Source organism: Engystomops pustulosus, chromosome 9, assembly GCF_040894005.1.
Source record: "Engystomops pustulosus chromosome 9, aEngPut4.maternal, whole genome shotgun sequence".
NCBI lineage: Eukaryota > Metazoa > Chordata > Amphibia > Anura > Leptodactylidae > Engystomops > Engystomops pustulosus.
This window is the reverse complement of record NC_092419.1, coordinates 30,848,486-30,864,402: the sequence shown is the minus strand read 5'-3', so window position 1 is coordinate 30,864,402 and position 15,917 is coordinate 30,848,486. Positions and strand designations below refer to the sequence as shown.

General features: G+C 44.1%; 1 protein-coding gene across 2 annotated transcripts in view; it reads right to left on the bottom strand.

Moving 5' to 3' along the window:
• Nucleotides 1-15,917, bottom strand: part of LOC140076692 (fibronectin type-III domain-containing protein 3A-like) — a 60,587-nt gene that overhangs the window by 15,109 nt on the left and 29,561 nt on the right. Inside the window, exons 2-7 of one of the 2 annotated variants that reach the window (XM_072123342.1) lie at nt 14,341-14,478; nt 6,555-6,645; nt 5,608-5,684; nt 3,504-3,735; nt 2,284-2,562; nt 800-858 (exon numbers count right to left, since the gene is read on the bottom strand). In XM_072123342.1, the coding sequence (XP_071979443.1) occupies nt 800-858; nt 2,284-2,562; nt 3,504-3,735; nt 5,608-5,684; nt 6,555-6,645; nt 14,341-14,451 (849 nt within the window). In that variant the 5' untranslated portion in view covers nt 14,452-14,478. The remainder of the gene's footprint in view (nt 1-799; nt 859-2,283; nt 2,563-3,503; nt 3,736-5,607; nt 5,685-6,554; nt 6,646-14,340; nt 14,479-15,917) is intronic. The other variant, XM_072123344.1, reaches the window with a different exon arrangement.

Genomic DNA, 15,917 nt, shown 5'->3' with positions numbered 1-15,917 from the left:
AAGCTGATAAAGTTCCCACCAATGTAACTCCTTACAGTCACTAGGCTAGTCTAATCTCCTTAGAGAGCTGAATTATCAAATAAAATATTCTCTGGATATGTAAGAAGTTCAGTATCCTCCTCTCCTTATCCATCTGCTTTGTATAGACTCGAGAAGTCTTTTGGATACACTGCTCACTACAGGAAAAGAAATGAGCAAAATTGGGATAGTGACGCTGTTTTCTGTAACAAAGTATATTGCAAAGTCTGCTATTGTCACCCACTCCATTTGTGAACTAAAAATATTACCTTCAAAAGGTTTAGTTACCTATTAAAGGGGTCGTGTGGGTGTATGTTTTTACATTGAACATGGACGGGTGCAGCTTCACGTTGGGCGGTAAGATTTCTAATGCCATCCAAACCCAAAAGGTATCATGCACACATCTTATTTAGGACATGCGCAAAGGGAGCTAGGCGGTTACCTTACCATCATGGCTGCCTAACATGCAGTTGTGCATCTCAGTATGATCAGGCGATACAGTAAGGGGCTGCAGACTCTTGTCCAACAGATATTCCTCACCTACGCTAGAGCTACATGATCAATGAAAATATCCCAATGCCCCTATAAGGATGGCTCAATTCTCTTCTTTTATTACAAGACTTGGATACATGTAAAAGGGGTTAACCCTTAATGTAGCCAGGACTATAAGACATATGCATCGAATTATAGCAGAGGAACAATGTATATTCCCATTTTCGTAGAAATCCTTAGATGGCCTGAGCTCCCTGAAGTCCATTGCTCCAGATTAGACTATACTTACCAGCGGCTTGGCCATGCTGGGGCTTAAGTCTTGTAGCTTTTTCGGTTCCGGCTCTCCATCTGACAAGGACAAAAGGATGTAAATGTGTTAGAAACCCCCTGCACGCACAGCGGGCCCACCGGCCAAAAACTGTTCTCCTGGTTTATTTTTATCTAAAGCTTTTAAGAAACCGCCGACTGGTATTGATTAAAGAGCAAGGGGACTGGCAGAGTGCGCGGACGCAACTCTCTAACCGGCTGAGAAATAGTATTTGCATACTCAATGCACTTCCCGTCCATCTGAAGGAAGAAATGAAGCAAGCACCAAGTATTGCACAATACAGGGAACCAATCGTCCTGAAAATCCAATTCTACACTTCCTCCTGGGTCACAGCGATGGCTGGGCCAGTGTCCTGTTACATATCCTGGATTAGCGTTGCCAAGTATTGTGCACTTCCACAGAATTGTATGGGAAGGTTACAGCATAAACCTGTTCACAGATCACAAAACTAGGTAAGAGGACAAACATGGCTGCAAGACGTTTTACTTAAAGGGGTTACTTAAAGGAGCAACTAGTTAAGGTTTTACCTATCCACAAAATTGGGGATAACAATTAAATTGATGAGGGGTCCAATGCTAGCACCGTCACCGATCACGAGAATGGGGTCCCTTTCTCAGTGATGGGTGAAGTGACATCCTGAATCTCCACTGAGGTGCATGGTTGTGTTAAAATTTGCTAAGAAACGCATTTGGCATCTCCTGCCCGCTCAATCAATCACTGTTTATGGAAGATGGCCAAGCGCTGTGCCACCCATTAGGGAGAACAGGACCACCTGTTCTCTGGAATGCTGAGGATCCTGTTCTCGTGATCCGTGAGGGTGCGTCAGGTCCATGCAAGAGCCAATTAATGGTGCCTTATAGAATAGGCCATTATTATAAAACGAGCATTTAAATATCTACCACCAGGATGAAGGATTGTAAACCAAGCACAGTGACATACTGCTATGTGTCCCCTCTGGCAGGATCTGCTCTTCTTTTAGCTTCCTATGTCCTATGCCCTTGTTTTTAAGAAAATAAAGGCCAGGCACTAATAACACCAATGGAGCCCAGAGCCCTCAGGCTCGTTTGCATAATTAAACACTACCAGGGAATAATATGCTAAAAAAAAAAAAAAGATTGGATCCTGCCAGAGGGGGCACACATCAGTATGTCAGTGTGCTTGGTTTACAATTATTGCTCCTGGTGGTAAATTTCCTTTAAAGGGGTTTTAATGGCTTCCTCAGACCAGGTGACAACACAAGAAGTGAAGTTCTCATGAAAGTGGAAGTGATATCCCATGTCTGAGATGGCCAATCACTGACGACCACAACTTCCGGGAGTAAGGGCCCGAAGCTGGAAGTACTGGTGCAAAGGAGGGGACCAGGAGATGGAGCAGGTAAGTCGGTGTTCATTTTTGTTCTACTGGTGCATCTTACAGTGAGAAGACGCATGGAGAGCACAACCTACCTCCACATTCATTCTCCGCAGGTGGGCTGCCCCGTATTCGCGTTGCTTGCTTCAGTTTGATCGGCCCCCCTGTGAGGTGCGGACCCTTGGTGTATCCGTTTTGCATGTGTGAGTTGGCAGCGATGTGTGCTTTGTGCGGGGAGGAAGGTGGGCTGTGCAGTTTGTTATTGTTGTGGGCACTAATTTGACGGTCTTTTAATTTCTTCCGAAGTTGCTCTTGCACTTTCATGCTTCGCTCATCTCTCTGTGGGAAGTTCATCCTTCCGTGTGACCGCAGTTCTGAAGTGGGAAAGAAGTTGAACAATTAAAACCACAATGGAAAAAAACAACCGAAAATAAAAAAACACACATCCCAAAGACGGGGAAAAAAATATAAATAAATTGGAGCATAATTCTTCCTTCTCCAGAGCAAACAGTGAATAAGCAGAGAATACTAGAAAATTTCAGCTCTGCAGAATTAGAATTTTGTCAGTTCAATATACAATAATAAAACTTTTGTCCAAGTTTTTATATGTTATTATTGTATGTTGTAATATGTAATTTGTAAAAAAAGAAAATAAATATTTTAAAGGGGTATCTACCAAGATGAATGATAGTAAACCAAGCACACTTATATACTGGCTTTTAACCCCTGGTGGCAGGATCGGCTCTTCTTTTAGCATCTTATGCCAGTTTTTTTTTTTTTTTTTTACAAAACAATGGCATATGAAGCTTAAAAGAAGAGCAGATCCCTCCAAAGGGGGCACATAGCAGTATGTCAGTATGCACATAGCAGGATCCAATCCTGTGTCCTTTAATGCATCACACTACTGCACCAATTACATATGTGATTCAAAGACACTGTACTAGTGCAGGGTGTCCTAGAGGTTAGGTTAGAGGTTACGTCCTAGCTTGTTTATTCTACTCTTAGAATAAAAAACACATTATTGCCAGATTTAGACCCACTCAATCTTAGCTTAGTTCGCCACATGCTCATTTGGTTTTGATTTGCATTTTCTGGGTTCTTAATAAGAAAACGCTAGTAAGTTGTTGCACACATCCCCTTTGGGAGATTATCAAACTTATCAGACAAGGATCAGGCATGTTAAAACCAAAACAGGTCTGATCTCCTATATACATCAGATGAACAGCTTGGCCTGTGAACATTGGCAGGTTGTTTCAGATATTCATCTAATATGTGGGTTGATGTAAGGTGTATAATAGAGAGAAATAATCTGTACCTTGTTCCTGGAAAATATGTGGTGGGGGTGGTGGATGCTGGTGTATAAACTGAGGAGGCAGCTCTCCTGTGCCAGGCACTGGTGGGTAAACGTGGTGAGGGGGGTGAGGAAGCAGAGCAGGGTGATGGTGCATAAAATGGGTGACGTGAGGAGGCGGTGGGTGCATTGATGGATGGAACTCTGTCGAATGGGGCAAGACCAACACTTTGCGGACTCCATTTTCTTCCACAACCTGTAAAACAAAGAATTAGCTGTGTAAGTGGTCACATCCCCCCACATACAAGTACTCAAAATGAAAGCTCGTTGCATCCAGACCTCATACAAAACCATGTGATACTGATTGTATATGTGTCAAGGAGCGGGGTGGGGAGGGATCCAACTCTTTAGAACGATTTGTTTAAAAGGGCTTGTACCAAGGTCTATCCACAAGATAGATAGGTGGGGTACATCTGCTGGGAACCCCATCGATCACAAGAACTGGGGTCTTGTTCTCATTAACTGAGCCACTCCATTAAATACAATGGGAGTGCCCGAAATTGCCAAGAACATCACTTGTCAATCCCAGACTCTCCCATAGCATTGAATGGAGCAACATAACGTGTGCTTGACCTGCCACTTCATTTAGTTAGCGAGAATGAGATCCCTGTTCTTGTAATTGGTCCGGGCAATCAGACCCCACTGAGTTCTATCCCCTATACTGTAAATAGGGGTTTAATAATTGAACTTGAAACATTCCCTTTAATTCATTTCTAACTCTATACTGAAAGGTATATTCTAGGATTTCCCTACTGACTGCCTAAAACTAAGGATAGGTTATCAGTAACAAATGGCGTGGGTCTGACATCCGCCGCACTCACTGAAGGAGCCGTAGTTTTAGCTTGGTTCTAGGGCGAGAACGTCGCAGGGACCACCCGTACACTGCAGCCCCTACAAACTGCTGAATATCGGGGTGCCAGGGTCTCCACCGATCTGATGATGACAATCTATGCTTAGGATAGGTCATCAATTCTGGAATATGCTTCAACTCTGACACCTCATTGGAAACTCTGCCCTGTATTGCAACGTGTGCTCCTGGCCCGTAGGCCTAGTTCATATCCTCTGGTTCACGTAATGGAACAAATGAACAGTATAGATGCTTGCAGCTTTTTACTCATTTTCCAGGCAGGTTTCTGACCACTAAAAGAACTAAAAGGAAATAAGTATCGACCACAAGACCCAAACTATGCGAGAGATTCTGGGAGGAGGAAAAAAAACACACACACACAGACATAAAATATCAGCAGTGATGACTTCTAGAACCTTCAGATCATAGGATGTACATTCCCCTTTAGAGCCGTCCTGTTCTCCAACGTCTCACACATTGGGAAGATTCCCGAATCTCATTGCACCATTTCCTACACAAGTCACAGAATGACGAACAAGGAATGGATTTTGATGCCAAAACCCTGTTTAGTGTTCCAGTCAGAGGAGATAAAGGCAAATAAGGCGGCCGGTGAATATGTGTCACAGAACTGTATACCGGTGCTTCGCGAGGAGATGACATGTTATTGGCCTTCACCCAACTACCCCCCACATAGTTTTGTAGAGTAAGGATTATGTACTTTTATTTGAGAGTTTATTATAAAATCACTAAAAGCTCCTACACACACATCACATTCACCAATCCTCTGGTCAGGTGGCCCCCAAGTTATAAAATATGGCCCCATAAGCATAAAAGGGGCCCAAAAGGTAACGGTCAAGTGAATTGCCTTCTAAACTGCATCCACCTCTGCACAGGGGCTGAATAGTAGCAAAATGCATACTGTGCCTGTGCAAAAGCAGGAGATTCTGCAGTCCCTATAGTGGATCTAGCAATGACCAACCACTGGATTATTTTGGCAGGAAGTTCTTAGGTAGGTCTCCAGACATGTTAGGTTACTATGACATAAAATGAGAGGCTGGCAGATGTGGAAGCATTGGGCTGTGCTGTGGAGATTTGCTACGGGAGGTCTACCCTTTTTTCAGGAACTTCTTTGATATTACGGACGATTTAACGCAGTAAACATTTCCCATGTTGAAAGTTATATAGTTATAGTTAAATAATAAAAAAAAGTTATTATTATACCTGAGACACATAACCAGGCGGCACAAATATAGGAGGCATGGACCCATTTGGTGACATCATCGGAACATGAGCCGGACCTATAGAAAAAACAATAACATTACAACAAGGTGATGACATGCCCTTAAAGGAACACTCCAGTCACAGCTGATTCATTGAATATATACCTGGGACTGAAGCGGGAGCATGACTCCTGGTTCTAGGAACCCAATGAAAATGAGTCACACTCCACCATTTGGGCCCCGCACCATGTATTAGTCAATGAATTAGCTTTGACTGGAGTATTCTTTTAAGAAGCTACTAACAAACTTTGCCTAACTCAAATGTACAGGTGTAAGAGTAAGGTGCCTCCTATTTCACGTATGTGGCTCCTCTTATTCTCCCTCTCTTCTAGATGACAGATGAAGTCTGTTCTGCTAGATGAAGGAGTCCCAGCAGCTAGGCCTCCATCCAGCAGCTCAAACAAACACAACTTCAAATTTCAGAGAGAGAACTTCTGGAAAATGAAGTCACGTCATGACCAGAAACGGCGCTGTTCTCACTATGTACATTATTATGGAGTTTTTAGAAGAACTGTACATATCAGTAACACCATGAGGTAGATCTTTGATGCCGACTGCCCCAACAAGTGAGGCAACGGAGGCAAATAAATTCTGCCGCATCTCTCAATTTACAAACGGAAAATCCCTTCCCTCAGACTAGAAAATGGTTAAAACAGGTTTTAAAGAAATCTAAAGATGGTTTTATATACAAACCCATCAGTGGTTAATAGACAGCGCTATAAGTCTCAGTAACCGGTGATCACTTAACCTGCAGTTCCAGGAAGCTACAATACATCGAGCTTGTGGTCGCTGTTCACATGACTTCTCATTCATCTCCGTCCACAAGAGGGAAACCCCAGGACAGGACGGAGGAGACAGGATGCGTCTTCAAGAGGTTACTCCACTTACCTGGGATACACTGAAAGTGTCCATCTTCTGTGCGAATGGTGAAGGTCTCCCCGGGGTTCACTTGGACCACAATCACCTGCAAATACAGAGGCTGTTTGGAAGAGTTCGAGTTTTTACCAGTGTCAATAATATAAAAGATTAAACTACATGTTAAATACTTGGAGAGTATATAGGCAGTAACATATGGCTGACACAACACCGCTGCATTTGCTACGGTGGAGAATCTATGACAGTGGTGTCAGGTGGATTTGCCGTCTCTGTGAGCACCCAGTAGAATTTGTCAGACAGGTTGAGTGACTTGTGGACTCCTCCTGCAGTCCTGGTTGGCCCAAAATGTACTGGTTTCAGCGCCATTTCAACGCTACACTTCCTGGGGCGGCTGAAGGAGCGAGGAGGTGTGGATCTACAATGATAATCCAAATTTTCCCTCTTTCAATGGTATTGGTGTCCCAAAAGTTCACAATGGCTGCATTAAATCCTACAGGTGGGGTACAGACAGAACCAAGGCCGTTATACAGGACCCTTCCACATCAACCACCAGCTGAGACCCTTCCACACCAACCACCAGTTATGCACTGCCAATCCAACCGATTTGTTCATGGCTTCCATCGTTCCATAACAATCGGTGCTCTCCATATACATTTCCTCCCTCTCACTACTCTAGGCCACCCTAATGGCGTCTCCCACAGACACAGGACGAGCGGAGGCTGGATGAGTCATACTCTGCTGCTGCAGCTCCTCCTATTCATCAGTGCTTACACATGTAAACAAGAACCAGAGAGCCTCCAAAGTAAGTGGTTTTCCATTACATCCCTTCCTTGGTTGAACTTTATGGACAAATAGTCTTTCTTTTCAACCAATGTAACTACATTAAACAATTTTGGTGACGACGCCAAGGTTTCTGAGTGTACGTGTACCCAGAGGTCGCATTAACGCCTCACCAAGCGTCATAGACGCATGATGAGGCGCCATTACTCCCCAGAATAATTGCCAAGCGTAAAAGTACGCTTGGCAATTATCCCCCTGTAAGGTGCTGGATAAGCAGTGTAGCGCGCTGCAATCGTAGAGGAGAGTATCACTGTGATCGCAGCGCGCGGGCACTGCTCAGCACAAGACCAATAGCAAAGCTCCTTTACGCTGCCAGAATTAAGCGGCATGTAAGGGGCTTTGTTATTGGCTGTAAAGTATCGCCGGTAGATCGGTCGAGTCTGTGTATCTCCCTACAGCATAGTGGCGCGGATGGATTAGTCAGGCTCTGCATGGGAGAGCCGGCGGGTGCTGGGCGGGATCACCATAACTTCCTTCCAGTAAGTGTAAATCTCGGGGATGTGAGGGGGAGGGTGACGGGGGGAATCCTCACAGGGTCCAAAGATCATTGTGCGGTGTCTGGTCCGGACATTGCTGACAACCCGAGTCCGACATCCCTGTCACTGGGCACTGCCACAGGGGGCGACACTGTGTACAGGCCCGAGTGCTTGTGTGTATATTACTAGTGCACTGGAGTCTGCACGTGTTTCATCAGTTTGTGCGGCTGCCAGACTTCATTCACACAAGCTCCTCTGCTCCACAGTACTGCAGAACCAGGTAAAAAAAAAAACAAGCTATTTGCCAGCTCCCATCCTGCTCCTATCACCTGGCCCTGTACTGTCCTCCAGCCCAAGCAAACCCTGCTCCACGCTGCTCTATGGCCCTAGCTGCCCTCGTTCCTCCCCTCCCCCGGACAAGCTGCCGCCGTCATGTCCCTACAGCCATGGGAGGTGATTTACTGGAGGTTGGGGAAAAGGCCAAGTGTGCAGAGCTGCGTCCGTGGTCCTGCTTCCACCTCTCCCTCACACACTGAGCCCAGCATCAGCGATCATCATGGCAGAGGAGCAACAACAAGTTGTGCAGACGCTCCCTCAGCTGCCCCAAGCTCCCTCAGCTGCCCTTTTCGTCCCCAGGGGCACTGCCAGCTCTGGTGATAGGACTGCAGGGCACAGAGGACAATGCATTGTAATAGATGGTCAATAACTGCATCTGGTAAGCTGCGGAGCCCTGTGTCCTGTCATTCATCTATCATGTTATTTATCTCTGCCATCCTCCCTTACATGTGACTGACATGTATGACATGTACAACAGGGAGAACACATGTCAAAATATCTTATGTATGTATTTTGTACACAACACTTCATATATGTGTAAGCAGGTCTGTGCGTTTGTGTTAATACACTGGGGCACATTTACGAAGGGCAATGCACCAGTTTTCTGTCTAACTTCGCACATTCTATTAGGTGCAAATTGCTTGTGCAGGTATTTAACAAGTGTCTGCGCCACATTAGTATTGCACGCTGCTGTTTTGTGCCGCGCTGCACTAGTCTTCACACGACACAAATTTCTTTACTGAACGGGGCGCCAGATTTCTCATCCGGTGCACCAGAAAAAAAAGTGGTGCACTGTGTTGAGGAAGTGCTGGTGGCACCAGATTCATGAAGAACGTGCGCCAGAAATCATGTAACCTGTGCCTTCTGCACATTACACAGGCATCTGCACATAGTACAGACTGCACTGTTCTTAGTAAATGTGCCGCACATGCTCCCCTACTCCACAAGGAATTCGGCAAAAAAAAAAAAAAAAAAGTAGAAAAAGTGACAGCCATTAACGACACGGATAGCCCGCCTGCCCATGTTTACTATTGCATCACTATCAGTTATATGGTTACAGGGTAAAGGTAATACAATTTAGGCTGCTTTTACGCATTCCAGTTGACTTGTGTTTAGACACTCAAGTCAAGCTTTGTGCGATCACATACATGTTTCAGCTGAAACACATGTGATGTGTAAGGGTGCGGTCACACATACTGATAGCACTGCATTTACAAACGCAGCACTAGCGTACGAGGACGGGCCTTGGGACAATAACCTATGTGTTTCTAGGGTGTGTACTCCTTGTCGGCTAAAAATACTCCTCCAAAATGCCAAGAGGAGTATTTTTACTCTGCCTTGAAAAAGTTAATGCGACCTCTGCGTGTACCCACCACCCAAGTTCATCCTGCTCTGACCCATAGCGATAAAGTGTTGAAGTAACATTTCAGCTAAGTTAAGAAACCGGGTACAGAATGATATATTAATGACTGATCCTTCTGTAACACTTTTGTGTAGTGCCAAGAAAACATCTGAATCACTTGGAGTAATTAAAAAGATCAAAGAAGTGACCTAGTACCAAGTGACGGATAAGCTCCAGCACCGGTATCATGGTCTGATAGTTTTATTAAAAGAATGTAAACCAGGAGCTCGCCAGACAGCACACAGCCCTGTACCTCAATGTAACCAGCAGTGACCGTGCCAGGAGGCCTCTCAGTTCTGCTACAGCAGATCACTCCAAGGAAGAAACAGTGTCCCTACGTATATACAGAGGTTATCATATATAATTTACATAGCAAAAGTCCTGAAAATAGTTTACAATATTTATACGTTTTATCTTTTTATTCCCTGTTCCACCCTTGTTGCTGGTGCTAATCTGTTTCTCTGGGGCGAGCGATGGATAGAATCAGTCTCCTCCCCCCTCTGGCAGTAGACAATAGAATCACATTCAACTTCCTTCACAGATGAAATCTTGTTGGCTTCACTAACAGGCTAACTATGGAGATTCTGCTCCTGTCCTGACAAGCAGGGCAAAAAGCTATTTCTATTGACTTTTCAGAAGGGAGGCGTGTTCACCACCAATGAGGTAAACATGCCTAATGTTATATGCTTTCTACATCAGACGGCATGGTGGATCATTCAAAGTATACTGATATAAAAAATTCCATAGGAAGTGTATATCTCTGTGTTATACCTGATCACGTTAGTGGATCTGGAAGCCATACTTCCCTTCTGTAAAGCCACCTCTGGACCACTTGCAGACTGACAATATTATAGGAACTATAACCCTTCACACTGCTGAGTATCTCCCAGCAGCATATTTGTATTATGACCTTTACCATCTATAAAATTACATGGAGGTACAAGGGCTCCAGGAGGAGTAACCAGAGCCCCTCCGTGCTCAGGCAATAAAACGCCCCCATAAGCCCTTGTGATCGGCTGCCCTCCTGCTACCGTCTGCCATATTCTTGTAGCAGCAGCGACTATGTATGATAATTTTGGCACCCTCCGTGCTTACTGCCTCCCTACTAATGGAACAAGGATAAGGAAAATTTTACTTTTACCATTTGAAACGCCCCCCCCCCCACCCAAAATCCTACCCTGACCTTCCTGATGACAGGTTCTCTTTAAGTAAAAGCTCATTAAAAAAAATATTGTTAATACGGCAGAATAGATGGAAGATTTCTGCCAAGTTTCATGATAGCAAATTTACGGCATTCTACGACAAATCTACGCCCATTTTTTATCTAAACCTTTCTAATTTTTAACACCAAAGTGTTCCTTTAAGACTCTTTTCGCCCCACCCCACCCAGCTGTGTAGAAGCTTCAGCCTGTTAATACAGGGAGTACACAGCTTGAACTTTCAATGTAAATAACTGTGTCCACCAGATGGGAGGATGCACGGCTATCTGCACCTGCACATCATTACTGTGGGTCTTGCTGGACCAAGGGGACAAAGAGGCCCCAGGTCCTATGGTCCAAGTTCGGAGATAGGGAGTGCAGGAGGAATCGGTACTAACACAAGGGTCCTGGCAACAAGTCTTCATGATGGGGGGGAAAAAAAAAAAAAAAAGACAACTCATCCTTTCCAAACAAACCGTATTTTCTAGTTTCTAGCAGCTGCTGCTTTCGGAGTGCGGCCCGTCTGTCACTGGCGGGAATTTCAGAGAATCGCTAAACAATTAGAAGCTTATTTCAGCTGTACTGTTGCGCAACCGGAGGCCTCAAAAACAAGAAAACATCTGTTTCACAGTTGCGGAGGAGCAATTTGTCCATTGGAGCTGCCAATGCGAGTTTATTTGCGTGGAAATTCATTTCAGTCCTGCCCGTACAATCGCTCCCCGATTTCTAAATTTTTAATTTTTTTTTAATATAGATTTTGACGGACAAGAATGAAAGAGTCGGAGGCGAGCTATAAATTCCCACAATGTTACTGTGAGATTTATGGCATTGTTCCTGGCTGCCGCTACCCACATGTAATTAGTGGCGTGAAGTCATGGAAAATAATAAGGAAGGAGCCAATACAAGCAGTGAGAAAATGCTAGACTTCAGCCATCATTCCGTATTACAGCTCTTACCCTGCAGCTGTGAGAAAAGTAATGGCGTCTTAAAGGGATACTGTACCCTGCAAGTAAAATGGCCACTCCATGGCATAGCTGTGACTTCCCTCTCTACTTCAGGACCAGCAGGGGCTGTCAGAACCATGTCACACATCAGGAACAGTAAGCAAGATAAGTATACATATATATATTTTTTTTTACTCTGTCCCAGTAAATCCCTTTAATATCTAATCTCCATGTATATTAAGACTCCAGATCCATTTTTCTGGGCAAACTTGCAGCAGGTCAAAGGCTGCGTTCACATTGCATTTTGAAACACACTACAACAGATGAGGAGAGGAGTATTGCCTAATTACATTGCTGTCAATTTGCGCTGTGTTAACACGATAACACATGTGTTAACTTATGCGTTTTGTAAACGCAAATGTAAACAGCAATGTAATTAATCTAATCTCTTCTCAAATGTTGTATTGGGTTTCAAAATACAACCTAATCGTCACGTGTGAAAGCAGCAAAACTTTGTGACAAGCATGTGAACCTGCCAGAGTCAGTCAGTGGCCTCAGCGGGGTCCAATGTTTCGCATCACCTTGGCCCACTTAGGCCAGTGATTTGCAGTAGCATATCCATAGACCATCAACACATAAGGCCAAGCTTAAGCTTGTGCAGGGGGTATTCCTCATATTTTCAGAAAACACCTTTTATATCAGAGCCTATGCTAAGCGGTGCTCTGTCAAGTCCCCAAACCACAGGGAGGTATTTATACAGGGCTGAGAATATGATGACTCTCTGAGAAAGGTGAGTGAGTTGACATGTCTCCTCCTACATCTATGGTTACATGTCCATCACTGAGGTAACTGGGCGGCCATGACACTGGGTGTGTAGATGAGGTAGGAGGCCTGTTCTCAGTGACATCTGGACTAGGTTTCTCGCTCCAGTATACACTCATACTTCAGATTTCTAAGAATAATTCTAAACTGAAACCACCCTGCACTTGTGAAAGTTACGGACGGTCGTGCTTCAAGGACGAGAAGAAAAATAGAACGCCACCGATTAGTCAAGTGGAAGGAAGTGATACCACTTCATAAGGCCCTGGTCCGACCTCAGCTAGAACAATACGTTTCTAGGGGATTGTCGGTAAATATTACTCATTTACAGAGGTTTTTTATTTAACCAGTAACACTGTCGTGTCATTGTCCCCCCCACCTCATCATTCTGACTGTTTCACTTTTTTACTTTTGAAAGGCCACATCTCTGCCCATACACCAGGATGAAAGACTAAAACAAGCACACTTACATGCAGGATCCACTCTTAGCTTCTTATGCCCTTGTTTTTATGGGGGGAAAAAAAAAGCTTTAAAAATCATGCTAATTAGCCTTAGGGGCTCCTGGCTCAATTAACATCTATGGAGACTGGAGCCCTCCTTTGCATAATTTTTAAATAAGGGCATAAGAAGCTAAAAGAAGAGTGGATCATGTCAGAAGGGGCACACACCAGTATGCAAGTGTGCTTGGTTTACAATCCTTGATCCTGGTGGTACATGTCTTTGAATGCTTCAGGAGTTTATGGCCGCAAACTTTTTTTTATCTGTGTTGGTGGTCGTGAAATTCCAGGTCGAGGGGTTCCACTGACTGGAGTCCGCCTCGATCCCTTGGCAGACATGCACTGTGCAGTACATCTTGCTTCATCGCACATGCTTGGAACATGTGTATTGCTGTGTGTTGTACGACATAAAAAACTGGGCCCTGAACAAAATCTGTAGTGCTAAAGCACTCATCCAAAATGTATACCAAATCATATAATAGAAAAGAAGGAGATGTGCAAAATGCTCCAAAAATAACAAGATGATTTTTATTTAAATGAACACAGTTAAAAACACTAAAAACAGCTAAAATGGTTTGGGATGCTAAACGCTAGATGCCAATTTATGGTCAGGTTCCCTTTCAAGGGCTGGTATTTTTGAGTCCTCCAACTTTGACCATATAACCTTTTCTCCACACCCATTATATACAATACCATAAGAATATGAAAAAAAATGTCTGGAGTAGAAAATATTTGTCATCCATAATAATACGTACTTACTATATAACAGTGATGGCAAACCTTTTAGAGACCAAGTGCCCAAACTACAACCAAAATCCACTTATTTACCGTGAAGTGCCAACATGGCATTTTAAGCAGTAACTTATTGCTACCTGTTCTTCCAAATCGAGGCCACAAATACAGTTGAAAGAAGGAGGGCAAATTCAGACTCTCATTGTAACTTCTCTCTAGGGTCTCTCTGTAGAGGAAGATTGAAGGGTCCAGCAGGAGGACCTCCAAAGATAATGCAGCCCTGTCCACACCTTTTCCCACAGTTCCAAATAGCAAATGAAGTGTTGCTTTAAAATAGCGCTTACATTGCAAGGGGCTGCAGGAAGATTTGGTGGATTTGTTCCTGCTTGGTGAGTGCCCACAGAAATGGCTCCGAGTGCCACCTCTGGCACCCGTGCCATAGGTTCGCCACCACTGCTATATAATATACAACACCACCATTGCCTTCAGTCAACAACTTTAGGTACTTCCTGTCCACCAATTTACTAAAAAGTACAATACAAATCATATTTACCTGTTGGGTGCTGTCACCGTTCACCATGTGAGGTACAAGTGAAACTTCATTCATTAAGGGCGTAGCTTCCAAGGGAGGAGGCTGATCGGCCATCATGGCTGAAATGATCATTCATCGACAGATGTTCACATCCACCACCTACACATAAAAAAAAAATACAAATTTGTTAGCAAGAACTTTTTTTTAATTTATTCTTTCCCCATTTTAGCCCCAAATTAAAACATGCAAACTATTCACATAAAAGAAAATTTACCACAAAGAAAGTGTATGCTAAAGCCTTCAGGCCTTGTGTAGGCCTTGATATACTGTAGGAAAACAGAGACCCAGGGTTAAGTTTAGTACACGCTGGAAGCTTTTCTGGGCCATATGCCAAATGTAGGACCAAGACAATGTAAAGCAGCTTAGGCGCCGACATAAAATCCATGGTTGTAGCCTGTTGTGTTTTTTTTTCCCTCACACTGCTGTGCTCTTTGGTCTTTCTGCCCTGAATAAAATCTGCAACAATCTACTGGATGAATACTAAAGCAGAAGGAAGGGGCTGTGATCATCGAACTAGGAGCACAGCAGTGGGAGGAAACACCCACCACTGAACTTGGAGAAGCTACAACTCTTATGAATCCATTTTCCACAGTCCTGCAGCTACTAACAACATAAAAATAAGACTAAACATTCTCCAAGGCCAGCACTTAACACTCTGCAGTTCTACATGGTCAAAAGTGCTGACAGGTCCCTTTTAAAATATGCTCCAGGGGCTTTCCCTGGTGGTGCCAAAGTTAAATGGATATATTAGACACAGCATGAAAGCTGCCTTAAAAGAGAAGTTAAAAAATTCATGAGTTATAGGCATCACGCCTCCCCGTGAAAAAATAAAGAATGAGATAACAGGATACAGGAAATTTGTCATGCCATATTACGTTTATCTGGTATCTTTTTTTTCCACAGGGATAAGACAAAAGACTACTGTGCTCCGCAGCGAGATTTATTACACCCATTCAGCAAAGTCTGATTCACAGGACCACATCGCTTCACAAAATCTGGCGTTTATTGACCCGCGTATACCTCCTGTCAATAGATCGAAATGCACTTCCTTCCCTGTAGGACTAATTCTTACTTTTATACAAAGATTTTATCCAAAGTCTGCGCTTACGAAGAGCTATGGAGAACTTGGGGATCGGCGCCTACCATGAGACTGAGGGTTCGTGGACTCACCTCTGTGGCCAGGCCGAACAGAGCGTGCTGCGCTTTTGAGTGGCCACTCTACACTCAGGCCGATGGGAGTGCCGAGTCTACACACTTGTTTTCTTCGCTCCCATGGATTTGAACAGAGAGTAACCGCGCATGCGCAGCAAACGCTGCATTTGGCACAGCTATGCAAAGGGGATCAGTGAACACCAATTCTTCAGAGAGTCCTACAGGTGGTTTTAGGATGTCTACTGTGGAGAGATAATATTAAACTCGAGAATATCCCTTCAATAACTCAATAATAGTCAAAAGTGAAACACATAGGACAAAAAAGGGCTCAGGAACACACACAACTTATAATGGAAAATTCCTCGGATAGAGAGGAGCAGGGTGCC